Source organism: Ochlerotatus camptorhynchus, unplaced genomic scaffold (assembly GCF_037179485.1).
Source record: "Ochlerotatus camptorhynchus isolate MF236.1 unplaced genomic scaffold, CSIRO-AGI_Acam_v1.1 ptg000558l, whole genome shotgun sequence".
NCBI lineage: Eukaryota > Metazoa > Arthropoda > Insecta > Diptera > Culicidae > Ochlerotatus > Ochlerotatus camptorhynchus.
Genome location: NW_027041041.1, coordinates 138,853 through 162,649, shown reverse-complemented (window position 1 = coordinate 162,649; position 23,797 = coordinate 138,853). Strand labels below are relative to the sequence as shown.

The window sequence follows — 23,797 nt, the reverse complement described above, 5'->3', positions numbered from 1 at the left end:
TCCCACAGAAACTCGCTAGAATAAATACAAAATAATAGTTTTTTGGTTGAAATTTCAAAAATGTATTCAGTTTGACACATTATTTCGGACTTATCACCGCTGCGATTGCAGCGCCATGGTGGCCGATTGAAACTTGGATTTGTCAATTGAGAAACGATGAAGTCAGGCATAACATTCACGCAGAGAAATGATTTTTAAATTCAAATGGATATATATTTGGCTCATGGCCTAATATATTTTTGGTATTGATACAAATATATTATTCGGTTAATTCAAAGAAAAATATTTATGAATTAACAAACCGGTTGTAGAGTCAATAATCTGTTTGTTGGTTATAAAAACCATTTTGTCGATTCAAAAATATGTTTTGTTGAAATAGTGATACAATACGTTTGAATCAATAATAAAAAACATTAGGCCCTGAAACAAAAATCAATTTTTCTGCATGTTTGATAACGGCACAAAAGCATTTGTAAACAAACTTTCTAAGGCGAACCAAAGTACGCCCACGCAAACCAACAACATCATAAGATAGGGGCAACTATCACCTTTCCGGAAGTGGTATTGGTTTGCGTGGGCGTACTTTGGTTCGCGTGTAAAGGACCTTAGAAAGTTTGTTTACAAATGCTTTTGTGCCGTTATCAAATGTTATGCCTGAAGTATTCGATTTTTTTTAAGTTGTCATTCTTGCATTTATCGCAAGGATCTGACTCTAATTGAAAGGTCCCGCTATTTATACACTGAGAAAAAGTCAATGATTGTTTCTATGTGTTCCACACATGATATGATATAGTTTTTACACGTTTTTATATGCCAGACACATAAATCTCACTTGCTCATATCATCTCTATATGTGATCACACATACTGTTTATATGACACATAATCTGTATGTGTTTTGTTCCATGATATCTAATTATGTGTGGCCAAATGAATATTATGCTTATTATTTTATAGAAATTTTCTATTAGTTATGTGTGGATTTTTACTAGTGTACCATTCGGAGTGTTGAAACATCCTCCAAAGGCGTGCCCCTTTGTCAGTCAAAATTTGATTCCTTAGAAAATTAAGGAATGACACCGATAATAACCATGCATCAGAACCCTAGTCAAACGCTGACGCATAGACTGAAGCAAGAATAACCAAACGAACCGTCAAACGCTAAACCAAACGAGCAAAGTAAACAAGCATTACTGTTCGCTCAATTCACCAGAAAGGAGTATTGTTCTCAATGATGAAAAAAGTGTTTAATTATTTTCATGAAATGTTTCATATCTGTTATTTATTTATTCATTGTTGATTCAATTAACTACAACATTTATTAGTGATAAAAACAATTTCGAATCGGAACGTGTTATTTTAATAAAAATTATTGCGCTTAAAACAAAACAGTAAAATATGACAAAAATTATCCTGTCACGGAGCGACTTTCATACTTATTTCATAGAACTTTGTACGGCACATTGATTCTCAGCCTAAAGGTAACGAAACGCTCAATAATTTTTCTCTTGGAAATCGAAACGCCGCCTTCGCTTTATTTATGCAAAATGTTGCCGCACACTTCATTTTTATTCAGTACCGGTCGAACGTTCAAATTTTCTCAACAGCATTGCGACACTTTATGAAAGTCATTTGAAGCCGCTCGAAGAACCATGTTTGAAAAAAGATCCCTCAATAACCGTGCTGCTGTGTTGACAAAAAATTTCTTTGCGCGTCTCTATCAACGTCTCTGGTCTTAACCACTTCAAACTAGGGATTAGGAATCACATAAACGAAGATTAACTAATTTTTTCCCTTGTTTCAAAATCATCCTCGTCCAAGCAACCCGAGGACTTATCACTATTAACAAGGCATAAATATTAACAAGGTACATAAAAACCATGTATGTCCTTTAATTACTGAAAAATCCTGTCCCCCTGGTTCGAAGTAGTCAGAACTAGGAATCGGTGGTAGATCTCATGGTGATACAGCTTTGTCACTATATAGGCGAGGAGGTGACCCTTACAAAAATACAACATGGCTGAATCATGAATTTGACACATTAGAACACCTATATGTAGTCACCTTGCTAGATGTTACATCCCGTAACGTACCAGGAAAAGTGATCAACCAACGTTACGAGGCAACTGCATGCTTAATAATACTTGTACTATTTTAAATAATAATTTCTGTTCAGGCTTTGTTCACACAAATCTAGAGAACTTATTCAACAACAACTCTGAACTACTTGGTGTTGTATAAGGTATGTCGAGAAATGTTTATTCAACTTACAGGAGTTGTAACAGGGGGCCTCATAGCCTAGTCAGTAAAGGCACGGTATTACAAAGCCAGAGGCGGCGGGTTCGATTCCCGGTCCGGTCGAGGGAATCTGGTTGGAAATTTTCTCGATTTCCCTGGGCATAGAGAATCATTGTGCTTGCCACACAATATACAAATTCATGCATTGATATTGGCATCGAAAGCTCTCAATTAATAACTGTGGAAGTGCATTTAGAACACTAAGTTGAAAGCACGCAATAAGCTAATATGCACTAAGCAATAAGCTTGAAATGCGAATTATAATAAGAAGAAGGAGTTTTTTTTTTTTTTTTTAAATGCGTTTATTTTTTCAGGCTCATTTGCCGTAGCTTTGCGGAGCCGATATTCATTGTTTGGATGACAAAATTTCTTAAAACTAACGTTAGTAAAGCGGGGGCCGATTACTCGCGGCTATCTCGAGGTTAGGGGTAACAAATTGTAACAAATGGATGGCAGGGTAGGGATTGAGAACACAAGGTTTGGAGAGCAATGTGCTTTTTATCTCGAACTAAGCGACCAACTGACGAAAAAGACAAACATGGGGGTACACCGATGGGCAGCTAACAACTTGGGGGAACACAAGATGACACTAACTACTAAATCCTCAGATCGATCCGTTTTAAAAACACATAAATTAAATTAAAATATTCGAGATCTCGGCTCGCCAAGATGTCTCTAACGGGCTGCATAGGTTGTTTTCCTCGGGCCCTGAGGGATGCGGATAACTCGGATCTAGCAACACAATGTAGGGTGCATGACCAAAGCACGTGGTCGATATCGTGATAGCCACTACCACAAGCGCACAAATTGCTGCCTGCGAGCCCGATTCGGAAGAAATGCGAGTCTAACGAGTAGTGATTGGACATGAGCCTTGATATGACACGTATAAAGTCACGGCTCATGTCCAATCCTTTGAACCATGGCTTGTTCGACACCTGTGGGAGAATAGAATGTAACCATCTTCCCAGATCACTCTCATTCCATTTTTGTTGCCAGTTGGTGAGGACGTGCTGACGGGTAATTGAGAAAAATTCCGCAAAGGCGATTTGTCGATCAAAAATATCGCCTTCCATAGCGCCCACCTTAGCTAGCGAGTCCGCTTTCTCATTACCCGGAATTGAGCAATGAGATGGGACCCAAGCTAAGGTGATAGTATAGGAGCAGTTAGATAAAGTACTCAATTTTGCTCGGATTTCGGTCAGGAAATACGAGGAGTGCTTCATCGGCCTCATTGATCGAATAGCCTCCAACGAGCTAAGGCTATCAGTAAAAATAAAATAGTGATCAGATGGTAGTGAGGCAATTTGCTCTACTGCGTAAAATATGGCTGCTAGTTCCGCAACGTATACGGAACAGGGTTTTTGCAGTTGATATGAGGCGCTATGAAATTCGTTGAATACTCCAAATCCAGTGGAAGCGTTTATAGTTGACCCATCTGTGAAAAAACTCTTATTGTTACTAACATGGTGGTACTTGTTTGCAAAAATTAAGGGAACAACCATCGATCGATGGTGATCTGGTATTCCACGGATTTCTTGCAACATGGTCAGATCAAAATTTACAGAGGAACTATAAAAGTCTTGGAGGCAAACACGAGAGGAATTGAATGAAGAAGGGCCAATCTCCAGCGTCATGTACTCGTAATAGAGACTCATGAATCTTGTTTGAGGATTTCTGTCGAGCAGCTTCTCAAAGTTTTCTATTACTAATGGGTTCATTACTTCACAACGGATAAGAAACCGGAAGGACAGTTCCGCGAAACGATCTGTCAGTGGGAGAACACCCGCGAGTACTTCAAGGCTCATCGTATGCGTCGAGTGCATACAGCCAAGCGCGATTCGGAGGCAACGGTATTGAACCCGTTGCAGCTTCAGGATATGTGTTTTCGCCGCGGATTGAAAGCAGAAGCTTCCGTACTCTAGAACTGACAAGATGGTTGTTCGGTACAACCTGATCAGATCTTCCGGGTATGCTCCCCACCAAGTTCCAGTGATTGTACGAAGAAAATTGATTCTTTGTTGGCATTTTTGTTTCACATACGCAATATGTTTTCCCCATGTGCTTTTGGAATCGAACCAGACACCTAAATACTTGAAAGATATACTTTGAGTGATTGTTCTACCCTTTAGTTGAAGCTGTAACTGTGCAGGATGATGCTTCCTAGAAAAAACAACCAACTCAGTTTTCTCCGGAGAGAATTCGATACCCAGCTTCATAGCCCAAGTAGACAAATTGTCTAAGGTATCTTGCAATGGTCCTTGCAGGTCCGGTGCACTTGGCCCTATAACGGACACAACACCGTCATCTGCAAGCTGCCTTAGCGAGCAATTTTCATCAAGACAACCATCAATGTCTTTTACATAAAAATTATAAAGAAGGGGGCTTAAACATGAGCCCTGGGGGAGACCCATGTAACTAATTCGTGAAGTTGTCGAGTTTCCATGAGAAAAGCTCATATATTTCTCAGACAACAAGTTGCTCAAATAGTTGTTTATAATTGGTGAAAGCCCACTATCGTGGAGTTTATCCGAAAGGACATCGATACAAACAGAATCAAAAGCCCCCTTAATGTCCAAGAAAACTGAACCCATTTGCTGTTTTTGCGCATAGGCCAGTTGAATTTCAGTTGAAAGCAACGCAAGACAGTCGCTCGTTCCTTTGCCTCTCCGAAATCCAAATTGCGTATCTGAAAGTAAACCATTCGACTCGACCCATTTGTCTAGACGAAAAAGAATCATTTTCTCCAACAATTTCCGTATACAGGACAGCATCGCGATGGGACGGTACGAGTTATAATCCGACGCGGGTTTACCGGGTTTTCGAATGGCGATAACTCTTACTTGCCTCCAGTCATCCGGAACAATGTTGTGCTCCAGAAATTGATTGAATAAGTTCAACAAGCGTCTCTTCGCGACATCTGGGAGATTTTTAAGCAAGTTGAACTTGATTCTATCCATTCCTGGAGCTGAATTGTTACATGAAAGGAGAGCAAGTGAGAATTCCACCATCGAAAACGGGGAATCTATTTCGTTATTACCCGACGGACGATCACGAACGTTGGTTTGAACCGACACCGAATCCGGGCAAACTTTCCGCGCGAAGCTGAATATCCAACTGTCCGAGTACTCCTTGTCTTCGTTAATCGGTGATGACGCGTTTCGCATTCTCCTGCCGACATTCCAGAGTGTTCTCATGGAAGTCTCTCGCGACAAACCATCGACGAACCGACGCCAGTAACCGCGTTTTTTTGCTTTAATTAAGTCCTTAAAAGTTTTCTCGAGGTCGGTGTACCGCTCGAAATCCCCGACCTTGCCGTGTTTGCGGAACCGTTTAAACGCGGCGGACTTCTCGCTGTTCGCGTCGGTGCAATCCTTATCCCACCACGGGGTGGGAGGTCGCTTGCGGACGGAAATACCCGGAACACGTTTCGTCTGTGCTCGCAGCGCACAATCGATGATAAGACGCGCGAGAAAGGAGTACTCGTCCAGCGGAGGAAGTACGTCAACCGATTGGCTGGCATCAAGAACCGCGGTCGCGAATTTTCGCCAGTCAATGTTTTTTGTAAGATCGTACGCGATGTCGACCGAACGAGTAGAAGATGAACCATTGGTAATAGAAATTTTGATTGGCAAATGGTCACTACCGTAGGGATCTTGAATTACTTTCCACGAGCAATCCAACGATAGTGAACTCGAACAAAGTGAGAGGTCTAATCTGCTTATTTTTGCTGGAGGTTTGGCTACTCGTGTTGCTTCCCCGGTGTTCAGAATTGTCATTTTGAAAAAGTCGCACATGTCGTATATCAAGGTTGAGCGGTTGTCGTCGTACAGTTCCCCCCAGCCTGTACCGTGAGAGTTAAAATCTCCCAAGATCAACCGTGGCTCCGGCATAGCCGTGCAGATATCCGAGAAACTTTGACGAGAAATCGCAGTTCGCGGTGGAAGATATACTGAGGCAATACTGAGGCATTTACCTCGAATATTAACCTGACATGCAACAACTTCAATGCCTGTCACCGAAGGCAGATCGATTCTGTAGAAGGAATGGAGCTTGTTGATCCCCAGAAGCACCCCTCCATACGAATCTGCGCGGTCAAGGCGAATAATGTTGAAATCGTGGAAAGCAAGATCGTTGTCTGAAGAGAGCCATGTTTCACAAAGGGCAAATGCATCAGAAAGTGAGTTGTTAACTAAAAATTTAAATGTGTCAAGTTTTGGCATAAGACTTCTACAGTTCCACTGAAGAACAGAGATCATATCCCCGACCTCATTCGGAGAATTATCCATCGAAAGATATGATCGATGCAAGGAAGGACCACCTAGAAGCTAGTTGCTTCAAAAGAGTTTTCACCATTGGCAGCACTAAATTAATAATGCTCCTCGTTGAGTCAGAGACATTGAATATACTGAAGAAGCTATCCACAATACCAGAAAACGTGAACATGGGGGCATGTTCTTGCTGATTATTCAGCTGCTTTTCTGGCCGAAAAACTGGGACATCTGGGGTTTTAGATGATCCTGGAAGTGACGGAAAGTTCTTGTCATAATTACAAGGTTTAAAACCCGGTGGAATGGGTTTCGGTGTATTTCCGTTACCTCTTGAATTTTCCAAGGTGGAAGGGTGGTCCGTACGAGTGGCCTTACGAGGCTTTTCGGTGGTGTGTTGTTTTGCTCGTTTTCTCGTATTGCCTTTAAAGACAAACGGACTACCCTCACCGCCCTCTGAGTCAGAGTCTAGATCATCAACTGGCAAAATGGAGAACGTGTTACTGTTTTTTGGTGTGGTCTGAGAAGATGAAGCGGTATTCTTCAAGAGTTCTGCTAGTGTTCTCTTGGAGCGAGCTTGCAGAGACCGCTTAAGTTTTTCTCCCTGCTGTTTATACCTCGGGCAGTTAGTCAGGGTATGCAGGCTCTCCTTGCAGTACACGCATTTTGGTGGAGCACCGCAAGGGCCCTCTTGATGTTGCTCGCCACACTGATCGCAGCGTGGTTTGTTCGAGCAGTAGTCCGATGTATGACCAAGTTGTTTACATTTCGAGCAGTTCATTACCCGAGGTACAAACAGGCGTACAGGCAGCCGAACCTTGCCAATAGCGACGTAGTGAGGTAACGCTGAACCCGAAAACGTCACACGAAACGAGTTTGACAAGGAATAAGTTTTTTTGGAGCCTACTACGGATACTGACTGCATTTGAAGGCAGTCCAATATCTTCACCTTCGGCAGAGCACGGTTTTTAAAGATTCCGAAGGAATCGGGACCCAAGAAATCATCACTAGTCAAACTCGCTTCGGTGACCACTCCTTCAATTTCTACCTCACTACTGGGTATGTAGACTCGGTATTCCAATGAAAAAAGCTCGCACGCAACAATTTGGTTAGCCTGCTTCCGGTCATCAACGGTAACGCGCAGTTTTATTGGTGTTACCTTGAAAATATCGGTAACGGCCGAAAAATGTGTTGTTAGATCCTTAGAGATCCTCGGAATGTTCAAAGGTTTTTGTTTGGGCCGGAAAAAAACAACCCATGGGCCTTTCGAGGCTTCTGGGTAAGCCTTTAGGCGGGGGAGAGCAGAGGTTTTTGGGGGCAATGGTGTGGGGGGTGCAGGTGGACGAGGAGGAGATGGTGGGGGAGAGGGTTGTGGGCGATACCTTTTCTTGGGATATGCTCCAGTATTTTTGCTGGAGAGCGAGTCAACTGGAACGTCAAGGGTTTCCATTTCCACAACTTCCTCGAGACTTTCGTGTGAGGTGGAATTAAGAGTTTCGTCGTCTGAGATGGAAAGCGACCATCCCCCGCCTTTATCATTTTCATCCATTGCGGTTAAATATCGCCGCAATGGTGTTTTTTGTAAAATTTTTTACAAATAATTGCAGTAATTTCAAATAATATCAAAAAAATATATATATATATATATAGTTTCACTCTACTAACGAGTAATACATGCAAAGAAAAAAAAATCAAAAAAAAAAAAAAAAAAAAAAAAAATAATGATTATATATTATTTACAGAGTTTTGGATCACCCTAAGTAATACAAAAATAATAATAAAAAAAAATCAAGAAGAAAAAAAAAATCAAGCGAAAAAAAAAATTGGATTTTTGGATCACCCTAATTAAACACCAATCTAATATTGGACCAGGGAAACAAGGAAGATGCTATACTGGCGAGAACAATATTATCGTTTCAGTAGAAAACCGGAAAATCCCACACGCGCCAATTGAATTTACTCTCGTTCTGTACGTTAAACATAACGTCGGACATAGTGCTCTGTATTCACACAATGATGCGCTATTCAGCGCACTATGTCCGACGTTATGTTTAACGTACAGAACGAGGGTAAAATCGAATGTCGCGTGTGGGATTTTCCGATGTCTAACTTGAACGACAGTACAAACGACACGATTTATACCTAACGCACTGAGGCGGCAGCAGACTGGAGAGATATAATTGTTTGATCCAACTGCTGCAGAGTCAATAACCTCGATGCTGGTGTGCCTCGGTCGACTCGGTAGGCAATATGACGCTCTTTCGTTGTTGCTATCGGTGGGGTGATGTACCGATAGTGGTGATGATTTTGCTGATGATGTTGCGATGATGCTGGGTTAAAGCTGGACCGTAATGAAAGCACTCGGCATATCATTAACGGCTTCCTCACTCGCGCACTAGTCGTCTAAACACTATGCCAATTAACTTTGGCGAGAAAAAACCCTCGCGTGGGGAAAAACTCAAAACTAAATGATAGTGTCGTACAACGAGACCGATGCGACTTGATCGGCTCAGCGTGCGAGACGGAATGAAGAAGAAGGAGTTGTAACAGACCTAATTCCATCAAATTTTTGTTTATTCAGCGTTTATTAGAGATCATTGCTTCCTCAAACAGCGATGGTATAAAGGTGTGCAATGCACTGTGCATATACGCTTGATTATCATGTGAAGTAACGTTTAATTAGTGACTATTATACATTTATTAAAAGATTATTCAACTACGGGATAATTAATTCTAAAATAAGAACGAGAGAAAGAGCAGGGTTGTTGCATCTTCTCTCGTTAGTGATTGTTGTAATTATTTCTGTCGCACGAACCACCACAGATACTAGAAAATGAATTACATAGATACATACACATGTCATTCCATGGGATTCGAAGCATGACCTTCCGATCACCAGCCGCTTGCCTTGCCTAGAAAACATCATATGGGCAGCTAAATAATTAATAAAAGCTTGAATCTGAATACCTATCAGCATTCCCGATTACAACTCTAACTACTTCAAGGAGTTGTGGGACTGATTAATTCATTCATCGTTGTCTTACATGAGACCAATGGTACCTGTTCACCACTCCAATTTCCATAGAAAGGATGCTGGGCAATTATTTTCACTAAGTTGATGAATTCCTTGTCGTGTGTGATGTGATGGATGATCACGATTTAAATTAATTAGGCGTAGAACAAGGCGTGATCTTCAACTTGGAAAGCGGAAACGGTAACCACTATGCTACCAATTTCGTCTGGTTGTTGACCTGAAACAGTGTTGTGGAATAATGAATGAATACGTCGTTTGTAAAGCATTTACAAAGCATACGATTAAATCATGGACACATAGTGGTATAAGAGGTATTATGCTGACTGTATTCACCTTTATTCAGCAACATTGTAAAGCAATTCAATGGAATCTAATGATGGAGCTAGAAAACAATTATTAGACGTCAAATAGAGCATGTTAATAAATCAATTGAAAACAGTAGAATTAAAGCGTCAATTTATGTGCAAATTACATTTATTCAGTTTGTTATTAGATCAAACTTCTGGTGTTGAATCAGGAAGACAATCAACGTTTATATAGCTTTTAATTAGTAAATTAATCAGATCAGATCACGTGCGTAGATTTACTGGAGGGCAGTCCTGGCACGTTCGCGAGCATGCAGCCCAGTGGCAGGCACGTATAGGCAACATGTTATACCGTGACAGCGGGCCCAGCCAGCAAAATAAATGATTTGAGCCCGGGACACGTTGCATACTGTGAAACTCTGTTGTTGGTATAGAGTTCTCTACCACTGTTAGTATTAGTGAGAAGTTTCACTAATACATGCATTTTGCTGGTTGAAAATAAAAAACAAACCGCTGTCAAGTCGAACACTTTGACATCTGATTTCGTGGTTGAAAATAATAAACAAATCGATTTAACACGGCTACGCTAGCTAGGCTGTATTAGTGAGATCTTGCGTCGAGAAGTCAATGGCCTTGTCACTGGCTTACGCGCGTGCGATGTTTCGACGTCCGATGACGTAACGGCTCGAAGCGGATGGTTCGTGCCGATGATAGCACACGTTACCTGAACGGTAGCCACAACCGACCACGTGTACCTGTAAAAATTTCTACCTTGTTCAACTCTTATTCCTCTTCGATCCTTGTTTGGACCCTACCCGAGGTAATCCTTCTTGGATATCGATTTGGAAAATTCCTCTTCGATCCTTCAGATTCTTATAGTAATCTGCTTGGAAGTCGATTTGGATAAAAATTTACTGCCGCCATGGCGCCTAAACGCAAAAGAAAGGGGCAAACTCTTGACCCCCCTTCTGATGAAATTAATTTGAGTAATCAATTTGATTTGCTCACGGATGATGAGAATGATCCATCATCCAAGAAAAATTCTAATAAACTTTCCCGGCTTAATGCCAAGAAGGAAAAGATTCCCCCTATTGTGATAACCACTACCGATTTCCATGCTCTTCGCATGGAACTTTTGAATTTCGTGAAAGTTAAGTTTTCACTACAAATTGGACGTCGGGGTGAATGCCGTGTATTGGCTGAAACCTTGGACGGATTTAAATGTCTTCTCAAGTATCTTACTGAGAAGAAGCACAAATTTTTTACTTACGACACCAAAACTGAACGTGTGTTCAAGGTTGTCATGAAAGGACTGCCCAGTGGTGAATCCCTGGATCAGATCAAAGATGAACTGGCAAAATTACTAGGAGTTGTGCCACTCCAAGTAATCAAAATGAAAATGAAATCCCGTCCTGGCGATTCGCGCAACGGGATTTCTAATGATTTTTATTTAGTTCACTTCAAGTCTAGTGAACTAAACAACCTTAAGGCCTTAGAAAAAGCTAGCCTTATGCTCCATGTCCGAGTGAAGTGGGAACACTTCAGGAAGACTGGAGGAAATTTCCAAAACCTCACCCAGTGCCGTAAGTGCCAGGGATGGGGTCACGGAACTAAAAATTGCTACATGCCAGCTAAATGCATGAATTGTGGTGATTCCTCTCACGCAAAGGACGACTGTCCTGTGAAGGAAGATCCTAAGAAATTTAAATGTTCAAATTGTGGTGAAAACCACAAATCCAATTTTTGGGAATGTAAGACTCGCAAAGCGATCCTACAATCTCGTTCTAACCGTCAGGTAGGAAACGCTCCACGTTTCCGACCAGGTACAAATTCCTCTGCTGTTAACAACGGTCAGCGAGGAACAAATTCTACATTCGTACCCGTAGGTACAAATATCTCCCCTGCTTCAAATGTTTCATCTGTACCTACTCCCCTCGCTGCTAACAATGTTCAGCGAGTTAATGGAGCTACCTATGCTGCTATTGCAGCGGGTAGAAATCAAAATACTAACCAACGTTCTAACGGAAATTTTGACAATTTTGACTTAGGAAGCATTACTGCTCCCAAAATGGAATTTTTACAGAATTCATTAATTGACATGATTTCTGATATGCTTAAATCTAACTCCATGTTTGATGCTATTCAAACTGGAGTAAAATTTGCAAATAATATTGTCATGACTTTAAAATTCAGTAATGGATTTTAAAGCATTAAATATTGTAAATTGGAATGCTCGATCTCTTAAAGATAATGAAGACGAGCTATTTAACTTTTTGAGAGTTCCTAACGTGCATATTGCCGTTATAACTGAAACGTTCCTTAAACCTGCCCATAAGGTTAAGAAGGACGCAAATTACTTGATTTATAGAAATGATCGTCTTGATGGACCCTGTGGTGGCGTTGCCATCATTATTCATAGACGAATCAAACATAAAATTCTTTCTTCATTTGAAACCAAAGTTTTTGAAACTTTGGGAGTTTCTGTTGAAACAAAATTTGGACAACTTACGTTTATAGCTGCCTATTTGCCATTCCAATGCGTAGGCCAGCAAAAGAATTTTCTCAAGGGTGACCTTCAGAAACTTACCCGTCATAGGTCTAAATTCTTCATTATTGGTGATTTTAATGCAAAACACCGCTCATGGAATAATGCTCAAAGCAATTCCAATGGTAATATTCTGTTTGATGATTGTTCTGCAGGTTATTACACTATTCAATATCCAAACAGCCCAACATGCTTTTCTTCTGCAAGAAATCCCTCCACTATTGATTTGGTCTTAACTGATTCATGTCAACTTTGTAGCCAATTGGTTACCCATGCTGACTTCGGTTCTGATCACCTTCCAGTAACTTTTGAAATATCCCAAGAAATAATTTGTAATCCCAACAGCTCTACTTTCAATTACCATAGAGCTGATTGGGAGCAGTATCGAACATTTATGGAATATAACTTCGATCCAAACATTCCTTTGCAAACCAAAGATGAAATTAATTATGCTCTTGAATCTCTGACTACTTCTATAGTTGAAGCAAGAGCTGCCTCAGTACCAAAATGCGAGGTTAAATTCGATTCAATTATAATAGACCATGATCTTCAGCTCTTGATCCGTCTTAAAAATGTCCGTAGGAGACAATATCAAAGAACACGCGATCCTGCCATGAAAGTTATCTGGCGGGATTTGCAAAAACAAATTAAAAAGCGATTCTCTGCCCTGAGGAACAAAACTTTTGAAAATAATATTTCTAAATTAGACCCGAGTTCCAAACCCTTTTGGAAACTCACAAAAATTTTGAAAAAACCTCAAAAGCCTATTCCAGCGCTTAAAGAAGGTGGTAAAATTTTGATCACAAATTTGGAAAAAGCTCAGAAACTTGCTAAGCAATTCGAGAGTTCCCATAATTTCAGTTTGGGTCCTACTAGTCCTATTGAGAATCAGGTTGCTCGGGATTTTCTGAATATTTTCTCTCGGGAAAATATTTTTGATGATTCCTGGGGGACTGATTTGGACGAAGTAAGGTCTATAACTAAAAAATTTCAAAATATGAAAGCTCCAGGTGATGATGGAATTTTCTATATCCTCGTCAAAAAACTCCCAGAGAGTACCTTGTCTTTCTTGGTAAAATTATTTAACAGATGTTTCCATTTGGCATACTTTCCTGATAAATGGAAAAATGCAAAAGTTGTTCCAATTTTGAAGCCGGATAAAAATCCAGCTGAAGCTTCTAGCTACCGTCCAATAAGTTTGCTTTCTTCAATAAGTAAACTTTTTGAAAAGATAATTTTGAATAGAATGATGCTTCACATCAATACGAACTCAATTTTTGCAGATGAGCAGTTTGGATTTCGCCATGGGCATTCAACTACTCATCAACTCTTAAGAGTTAACAATTTAATTCGTTCAAACAAATCTGAAGGCCACTCAACTGGAGTTGCTCTTCTAGACATAGAAAAAGCATTCGACAGTGTTTGGCATGAAGGTTTGATTGCTAAATTGAAAAAGTTTAATTTTCCATTTTATATTTGAAATTAGTTCAAAATTATTTAACTGACAGAACTCTGCAGGTAAATTATCAAAATTCCAAATCTGAACGACTACCTGTTAGAGCTGGAGTTCCTCAGGGTAGCATTCTTGGGCCTATATTGTATAACATTTTCACTTCGGACCTCCCTGATTTGCCTCAGGGTTGCCACAAATCTTTGTTCGCTGATGACACAGGCATTTCCGCTAAAGGAAGAAGTCTTCGTGTTATTTGCAGCAGACTGCAGAAAAGTTTAGATATTTTCTCTTCTTATTTACAAAAATGGAAGATTTCTCCCAACGCTTCCAAAACTCAACTTATAATATTTCCACATAAGCCTAGAGTTTCGTTTTTGAAACCTAGTAGTAGTCACATAGTCACTATGAACGGAGTTCCAATTTCCTGGTCAAACCAAGTGAAATATCTTGGATTAATACTTGACCAAAAATTAACTTTTAAAGATCACATTGAGGGCATTCAAGCCAAATGTAACAAATATATAAAATGTTTGTATCCTCTTATAAACAGGAAATCCAAACTTTGCCTGACGAATAAACTTCTAATATTTAAACAAGTTTTTAGACCGGCCATGCTTTACGCTGTGCCAATATGGTCTAGTTGCTGCACTACCAGGAAAAAAGCACTTCAAAGGATTCAGAACAAAATTCTGAAAATGATTTCGAAGTTGCCTCCCTGGTACAGTACAACCGAAGTACATAGAATTTCGAATGTTGAGACTTTAGCACAAATGTCCAACAAAATAATTAATAATTTCAGGCAAAAATCGTTGCAATCCTCAATTGCAACGATTAATTCCCTTTATACTTAGATAAGATTTAGTTTTAGTTTTTAGTTTTAAGATATCAATTGTTATACTGACATGCAGGTTAAAAAACCTGTTTAAAATACTGAATTGCCAAGACATGAACAATGTAAAAACACTTAGATATATATCATAACAATTAAGGCTGGTACGTTACTGCAGTAACTGGAGCACCTAGGTTAAAATGAAATGTAATTTATTTTGAATTTGGAACAAAAAAAAAACCGACCACGTGATGGCGATATCGTCCTCTTCGCTGTTTTCGTGCAGATTTTGTGAGGGTTGTCGAACCGTAGGGTGTTGGGCGGCCTAGCTTTGTTAAGCTCGGCATTACCATATCTCGGTACAACTTGGTTCACCGTCAGGATAAATGGTTCGGAAAAACAAAACCAATCCGTCAGCACAGACCGACTGAAACCATAGACTGAAAATGGACCACTCCAAACAAACACCCACGTTAAGCGGTGGGCGAGGTGGTGGGTTTGGTCCCTGACTAGTTTTGCATTTTAAATTCAGACAACTAGTCTGGTCTAACTTGACTACACAGGTTAACTACAATCCTAGGAACAAATCTCGTTTAAACTCGATTATTTATTTAGTAATTTTACATCACTAAAACTCACTTTTATATCTTACTTATAATCAGACCGCACTATCAACTTTTCAACAAATTGTAGGTTACACTTTCAACAATTTAGCAATTTTAGAGCTAATAGCCAATAGGCTTAAGTTTTATAATACTTAAATGTCTAAAAAGGATCCCAAAAATTAAAAGACCTTGTTTGTTTACGCGAGAAAATATAAAGATGGACATATTGAATTTTTTTTTATTGTATTTAGTAAATGCATTTTTTGATATGAGTATTCAATCATTATGAAGTTATGCGTTTGATTATCATGAATTTAAGCAATGCATTTGTTTTGGATCATAATCTATACATATCCTAAATAAACAAAACGGATACAATGAAAAATGAAAAAGTTACTAACAATTTTTGATGTCCGTTTTATAACATGAACAGTTCTTAAAGTAGAGTTGACTGTATTAAAAAGTGAAAAAGATGACTAACATTTAGCATAAAAGACAATCTTATTGAGGCTCTGGAACGGGAGTGTTAAAACCCCAATCCCTCACCCCCTTTGCTTCAGTTTGTAAACCTCTCAACGGAAAGGTAATGTTACAGTATTTAAAAAAGTAGAAGGGTATGTGCCTAGGGGCACGAACGGAAGCTTGACGTAGGACCGCTAGTGGACGGAATAAATGTGAAGAGCATTAAGTTCTTTTAATTGATCAATTATCTATTATCTCAACTCTTTCCGTTTTTGAATTGTAGGCGTACCAAATTTGTAGCAATTTTTTTCCAAGAGAAAGTTGATTAAGAGAATCATTCAAAATCACTTGCACCCCTGCTTCCAAGTTTGGTTACAAGATTACAATTCTGGAGAGCATTTTGTGTGGTCATTGGGGGCTTGTGGTTCTGAATATGGACAAACAACAAGCACAGATAAATTCTATTCCAACTCTTTACTGATGTAAGCTTGATGGCCCTCCTCAGTCAATTGTTGCTTGCTAAAGGGTGTCCACGATGAAATTGCCACACACGAAATTGATTCGCAAAATTCGAGTTTTCATCCGATTGCCATCAAATTTTCAGGGATTGAGAAATAACTATTAAACTTCATTTTACCATTTTACTCGTATTTTATTTACAGTCCATACGCAAATGCCCGCACCTTGGCCTTAACCCCGGCCATAAGATTCTGCACAACCTGTGAATCAACCGTTTTTTGCATGTAAACCCCTACTTTCTTCAGTTCCTCGACTGTCTTCACTACCTTAGGTCGCTTAAGAAGGTGCTGCTTCATAATCGCCCAGTACTTCTCGATGGGGTGGAGCTCCGGAGTGTTGGGAGGGTTGAACATTTTCGGCACGAAATTGACCTTATTGTCCGCATACCACTTCAGCACGTCCTTGGAGTAGTGGCATGAGGCCAAATCCGGCCAGAAGATTGTTGGGACGTTGTGGGCCTTCAGGAGAGGAAGCAGCCGCTTCTGGAGGCACTCTTTTATGTACACCTGTCCGTTCATCGTGTCCTGGGTCACGAAAGGTGCACTTCGCTTCCCGCACGTGCAGATGGCTTGCCAAACCAGGAATTTCTTCGCAAATTTGGACATCTTCTGAGTGCGGACATGCTCCGGAACGCTGAACTTATCCTTGGCCGTGAAAAACAGGTTGCCGGGGATCTGTTTGAAGTCGGCCTTCACATATGTTTCGTCGTCCATGATGCAGCATTCAACTTTCGTCAGCATGTTGAGGTACAACTTCCTGGCACGGGTTTTGGCGGACTTGTTCTGCTTCTCGTCGCGATTAGGGGCCTTTTGTACCTTGAACGTTCGAAGCCCAGCCTTAGTTTTGGCCTTCTGGACAAAACTTCGGCTTAGGTGCAGCTTCTTAGCCACATCCCTAACGGAGGCGTTCGGATTTCGGTTGAAGGCCCCAACTACGCGGTTGTGATTTTTGGTGTTGTACGGAATACTTTTTCCTTCACTTCTGGGCTTCCGATCGGTGGTCAACCGTTCCTCGAACCGCTTAATCACTCGCGACACCGTGGAATTCGCGATTCCCAACGTTTTAGCGATGGAACGATGCGAGAGATCCTTGTTCTCGTGATGAATGCGCAAGATTTTATCACGCACGAGCTGTTCTTTCGACTCCATTTCCGCGAGTTTTGATCACAGGACTTTAAAACTTGCAGGATGTAAATAATGCACTATGAACTAAATCCACCCAAATTTTCATTAAATTCTACCCAACGGTTAAAAAGTTAGAGCAATTTCATAGTGTAGCAATTTCATCGTGGACACCCTTTAGGTGTGAAGGAGTGGACTAGCCACCACCTTCCAACCACGCCGTCCGAAGCGATAATGAGCTAATGCCATACAGCAGCGCTCTTTTAGATATTTTCAGGTTAAAGCAGAATGATGTGCAACCAAGTGGTATAAAAGCTACAAAGACTCCTCCCATTATGACTAGTTTGCTATCAAGTAGCGACACTGGCTCTTTTCCTTTTGCGTACACGGCGAATGAGAACGACCCAAATTTGAGTTTAGTTCACTCATAATCGCCAAAAGTGCAGGAACTCAGCGATGAATAAATTTGTCTCATGGTTTCCTGTGGAAAACCTAAAAAATCTGCCAGAAAATGATGAAATTGACAAAAATTTTATTCAGTCTCGGAGTAGTACCAATAGACTGAGTGAATCCAATCTTTACTTTTCTCAAATTCTCAAATCCTGGAAAAACCTGGGAAAACATGAGGCAAATTTACTCATCGCTGAGTTCCTGCACTTTATTTCTTATTTCTGAGATAACTAAACTCAAATTTGGGTCGATATCATTCGCCGTAATATCACCTTGAAAGATATCGGCACCGGTGGTTAGCCTGATTACCTCTCACCCCAGCGTCCCCAGCAGGCCTGGGTCCAATCTCAGTCAGCGCCACCGGCATGTTCTAAGGCATAACATCTCTGATCACGCCTTCCTTCGGGAAGTAAAGCCGTTGGTCCTCGGTTGAGTTGATGGGTCGATTGGTAGGGTCCAGGTGTGGGAGCTGCCTTCCTGGCGTCGGTAGCATTGGAGCTCAGTACGGAAAACAAATCTCGCTTCACTTTTCAATAGGTCCTATCTACATTGATCGATTCTCTTTATCGACACTCTCTTTCGTAAATAACTCGGCTTCACAAATGTTTCCTGCCGTCTTCGTCGAATTAGATGCTAGATTGTTGCTTCTTCCATCGAAAATATCCGGCCATGGCAATTCAAAGTTGATCAAGGTTGATCAAAATAAATTGTAATTTGTTTGTTTGATTACATGAGCATTTTGTGTGATCGTTGGTTCTGAATATGGACAAACAGGCAGATTAATTATATTCCTACTCTTTACTGTAATAAGCTTGGTGGCCCTGATTTTATTTGCTCAAACATATTAGAAACATTCAACATCTTCTACCAGGATGCATCCACGTTTTAACCTGATTTTTTGTCAATTTATGTACTGTAACTGAAAAAATAAATAAAAGTAAGCCTAAAATATTATTTCAGATTTGGAAAGCGTGATAAATTTCCTACAAGAATTGATCAAGAGTTTATTATTACCACAAAATGATGAAACTATGTTCCATGACGTCACAACGTTTTACACTTCTCAACTATTTTATTGAACAACTAATCACCAAAACGTATTAAGCTAGGTACTTAATTATTGATCAATTCTTATACCTAGTTACTTTTCATTTTTTCAGCTTCAATAAAAAAATCTATCAAACAAATAGGTAAAAATGTATTATCCATAACTAAGTGAACATCTTTTGCGAAGCATCCCTAAATCGAAGAAAAAGGGAAAACACTCTTTGGAAAACTCCTAAACGCCCCCTTTGCTTTGTTATGAACCGGGCGAGGATGACTGACAACTGCGTTGCCTGCTATGTTCTATCCGAGCATCAGTAGCTTTCCACTTTTCCACAATGGTAGTCAAACTTTTCCTTAACGCAGTTTTTTTCTCTTGATTTGTAGTATAGTCCAAAGCGCCATATAGTGACGGAATTTTACGGAAAAAAAAGTGATAGATTTGAATGTAAAGGCGTGGTTTAGGCAATAAAAATTGAAATTATAAGCCATGGTAGGCCACAGCGGGGAAGTGCCAGTTCGACCACAACTGTCTCCGCACCAAGCTCAATCACCACAGCCAGATTTACCGGTTTTTATACCGCCACGAAAACGGCAAGCCGGAAAGAAATCCTTCCTCGGCAATCATGTGGATCACATTGTTCATTTACAGGTATAATTCAGCTCCAAGCCAGTGGAAGAGTTACATTTACTTCCATTCAGTCATACTTTTTTCGGGGTGGGTCCGATCTGGGACGCTTTTTTATGCTTGTTTTGTATGGGGTATGTTCTTTTGTCGGTTTTGCGCATGCATTGGTTTTTGTTTTGACGTCTATGCTTTGAATACATCCCTTGGGGTGGTTTTCTGTTGGGTGGCGGGCGTCTTTGTATTCGTCTGTTGTATGTACTATTAACATGATAAATGCAACATAAAGCAACACGTGCTCTTTTTTCATTGTAGGGTAACAAAAAAGACTGGGATTTATCGGCGGAACAGGACGATGTAAGGAACGCAAAACGATGGAATAGCGAGGAGATAATCGAAATCAATGGTAGCAAATGCAATAGTCGGGGAGAACACTTAGACGAGGATGATGATCTTAACGAACTGCAGCAATTTCATCCACTTAAGGACAGTTCGACCGTCACACCAAGCAGCATATCGGAGAGTAGCCTGGATAGAAAGTCTAGCAAATCTCACGAACTGCTAACCGGAAGCGGAAAACGATCTAAGAAGCGTGTCAATATTAGAACAGATGTTGACGAAATCAGCAGCAGGCAGTCACCGTCGGCTGTCTGCAATTATGAAGATTTGGAATCTGGCGAGACGAGCGTTTTGAATGCCGATATGGATCAGTACAGTCTAGATCGGTACAACAGCAGGCGATCGATGTCTCCGGATAATTATTTAACTCTGACTGGTAGGTATTTGAAAAAAAAATTAATTTAATGTGCCTAAGCAGATTCAAAGAGATTCATGTTTGCTGATGATACCGTAAACATTTAATGTGCCTAAGCATATTCAAAGAGATTCATGTTTGCTGATGATACCGTAAACAGCTCTAATTCCACACAGCGCCTAATACCGTGCTAAAAATTAGGAATATTTTGAGTTGTTGATTGATTAGTTTATAAATTTTTACCGCAAATCTCAGAATATCGAGTCTACTTTACTAAGGCATAACTAACTTGACAACTATAGTTACACAGCAACTGGATGATGCAAAGATGGACCCCAAAATCGACCCATTTTTTTACTATCCCGGTATGATTAAAGTATTGCAGTCCTTCAATATGAAAAATAATCTAGCTCACTTCGAATCAGTCCGAAAATTATTCTATTTATGATGGAATGTAGTAAAAATTAAGATCATTTTTTTTTAAACACCAATAGTATTTTTCTAATTTTTTTATCACAAATTGGTTCATTTGGCTTATCCCTTCTCTTTCACGAATCCACGAACGTAAACAAACAATCTAAGAGTCATGATTGGCCTTCACGCGAAACACAGTTTGGCAGTCAACCCATGACGATTAATCATTTTATTTAGCATTGAACAAAAAATCACTTCGCATACACCCAGCGCCAGCACAGCATGAATAAGAAAAATAAAATAAAAACCTGTAAATTTTTGTTGCCCAGTCTGAGCGTAGTTAAGGACGTGAGAAAAAGTTTGGTTTATATTTTTATTTAAAATTTTTAAATAAAATAAAAGTGAAAACACGTTGAGTGTAATGCTACAGGTGGATCTTCGATTTAGCATAGAATTTAATATAATTTGTATTGTTTTGTGTTTTTCATTAGCGAAGCAATACCAACATCATAATATCTACCGTGGTTGGGTATCTACTCCAGAATGGCTTCGAAAAATCAGATTCAATTCACTGTGGATAGATTGCGCAACGCTCTAGACTATGTAAGCAATGGAGCTTCTATTCGTGCTGCCTCCCGGATGTATGTATAATATACCAGAGAGCACAAGCCGGGATAAATTCAAGAACCGGTACACAAATTCACCTGGTTGGAGCTCAGTCTTGAGGAAGAAAATCGTAGCTTGAGTTTATGCGCCAATTACAGAAAAAAAAAACATGCTACATTGTACGTATACCACCCCCCCCCCCCCCCCCCTGACGTCCACATGCCAAATTTGGTTCCATTTCCTTGATTAGTTCTCGAATTATGCAGAAATTTCTGTTTCATTTGTATGGGAGCCCCCCCCCCCCTCCCCTTACAGAGGGATAGGGGTCTCGAACCATCATAAGAACCTTTCCCTGCCCCAAAAACCCCTGCATACAAATTTTCACGCCGATCGGTTCAGTAGTTTCCGAGTCTATAAGGGTCTCAGACAGACAGACAGACAGAAATTCATTTTTATATAGGGGAAATGGATGTAATGTCGGTCTAAATGCCCCTAATTTGGGCCCATACATAAATTTTCAATAGCGACCAAAAATAATGATGATAAAATTGATAAATAGCAGATTTTTAGCGATGAGCCCAATCTTAGATCCATAGGCCAACATTAGAGCCATTTCCCCTACATAAAATTAAAATAAACAAAGCTGAGGAGCACGCTAATCTGTTTGTAACTACCTAATTTGGCAGTCATAGGATGCGTTTAGATTAATATTATACTATTTAAAATAATCACAGTGATAACTCATTTCCGATTACAGTTACGGGTTCCGTTTCAACTTGCCCCGGTGTACCTTATAATACAACAAAAAACTTTCTCAACTAGAGGAAATGGATGTAATGTTTGCTTAAATGCCCCTATTTTGGGCCCATACATAAATTCAGCAATCGACTAAATTTTCAATAGCGACCAAAAATATCCATTAGTACCGTCCGTGACGCGTTCATCTAGATAAAATTGATAAATAGCAGATTTTTAGCGATGGGCCCAATCTTAGATCCATAGGCCAACATTAGAGCCATGTGGTTTCTCTACTGCGGTGCACTAATTAGTTGACATTCTATATAAGGTGTGTTTGAGCGGCGCCGGTGGTGTAGTGGTAAGCGTGATTACCTCTCACCCCAGCAGGCCTGGGTTCAATCCCAGTCGGCGCCGCCGGGATGTTCTGAGGCATAACATCTCTGATCACGCCTTCCTTCGGATGGGAAGTAAAGCCGTTGGTCCCCGGTTCATGAGTTGATGGGTCGATAGGTAGGGTTCAGGTGTGGGAGCTGCCTTCCTGGCGTCGGTAGCATTGGTGCTCAGCACGGAAAACAAGATCGACGGAAAACAAATCCAAGGAAAAAAAAAAAAAATATAAGGTGTGCGGTTTTCGCAACGCATTACCACCGAACCCGAAATCTTGATTTTATTTAGATATCATCCAAGTATATTGTTCATTCTTGGCAATCTTATCAGTTATGGTAATGTCACTTACATATGAAATTCTTCATTGCATACAGTAATTCAAAATTTGAAACAAAAATATGTAATTGTTATATTTCAGGAACCATCAAGCGTGGTCGAAAGAAAGGTCAATCAATGGACGTGCAGCTGAACATATCCCGGGAAGAGCTCGAGCAAATCAACAAGCAAGCACTGGCGGCCCACGAGGAAGTATGTCGAACAAAGCGTAATTGTTGCTGCCAGTGTACCCTCCGCGCTGGAGTCCACATCCTTCTGCTGTCGATTATCTGCTTTCCCTTCGTCATACTAACCACTGGCATTTATTCGTTCTACATCGGAACCGTCACGTGGTACAACATGTTCACCTACTTTAACGAGGAAAAATCATATCTACACAAACTGCTAATGTCACCGCTCCTGATTCTGGCCTATCCGTTGGTGATTGTCCTGTGCACACTGGGCTTGGGAATCTACGCTGGAATCAAGCAAGTCAGCTTACATTTTACCGCCTGGATCAATGAGATATGTGACATCGAAAAAGGTTTCTACGGATGGCTGTGCTCTTTCCTGCACCTCTCCGATTGCAGTCCTTACGAGGTGGTTATTTTAACGGACATTTATCCGCCGGGAGGTACGGGTGTGGGACCAGATAGGCCACTTCAGAGCGAATCGACACAAATCAACTCTTCCACCGAGGAATTGTCGTTATAAAGAGTGATAGATGTGCGTGTGTGTACATATAGCCGGTAAAGCACAAATCGGAAGTTCGCTAGTAATGTGACTAGCGAAGCATATTATCAATCGAAGCATTTCGATTTTCGTCTCAACAGACAATATGATATCTTCGAAGTGAGTCTGCTAGTGTTAAATTTGTTTTTGAGTTGCATCCCTCACCCTTTAAATATTGTAAAAGCCACGAGGGACCACAATTAGACGTCTTCGCTTACTGAAAAGCTTAAGTTTACGTTTAGACTTGTCTTGACGCAATAGGCTATATTTGAAGCAATCTGATGCGGAACCATCAAT

The 23,797-nt window shown here is 40.3% G+C and overlaps 1 protein-coding gene across 1 annotated transcript; it reads left to right on the top strand.

Moving 5' to 3' along the window:
- The first annotated feature begins 19,371 nt into the window (after positions 1–19,371).
- Positions 19,372–23,797, top strand: LOC135713506 (transmembrane protein 169). Its single transcript, XM_065236637.1, has 3 exons — positions 19,372–19,581; positions 19,870–20,329; positions 22,872–23,797. Exons 1-3 carry the CDS (start codon positions 19,420–19,422, stop codon positions 23,480–23,482), a joined length of 1,233 nt encoding a protein of 410 aa, XP_065092709.1. The 5' UTR covers positions 19,372–19,419; the 3' UTR covers positions 23,483–23,797.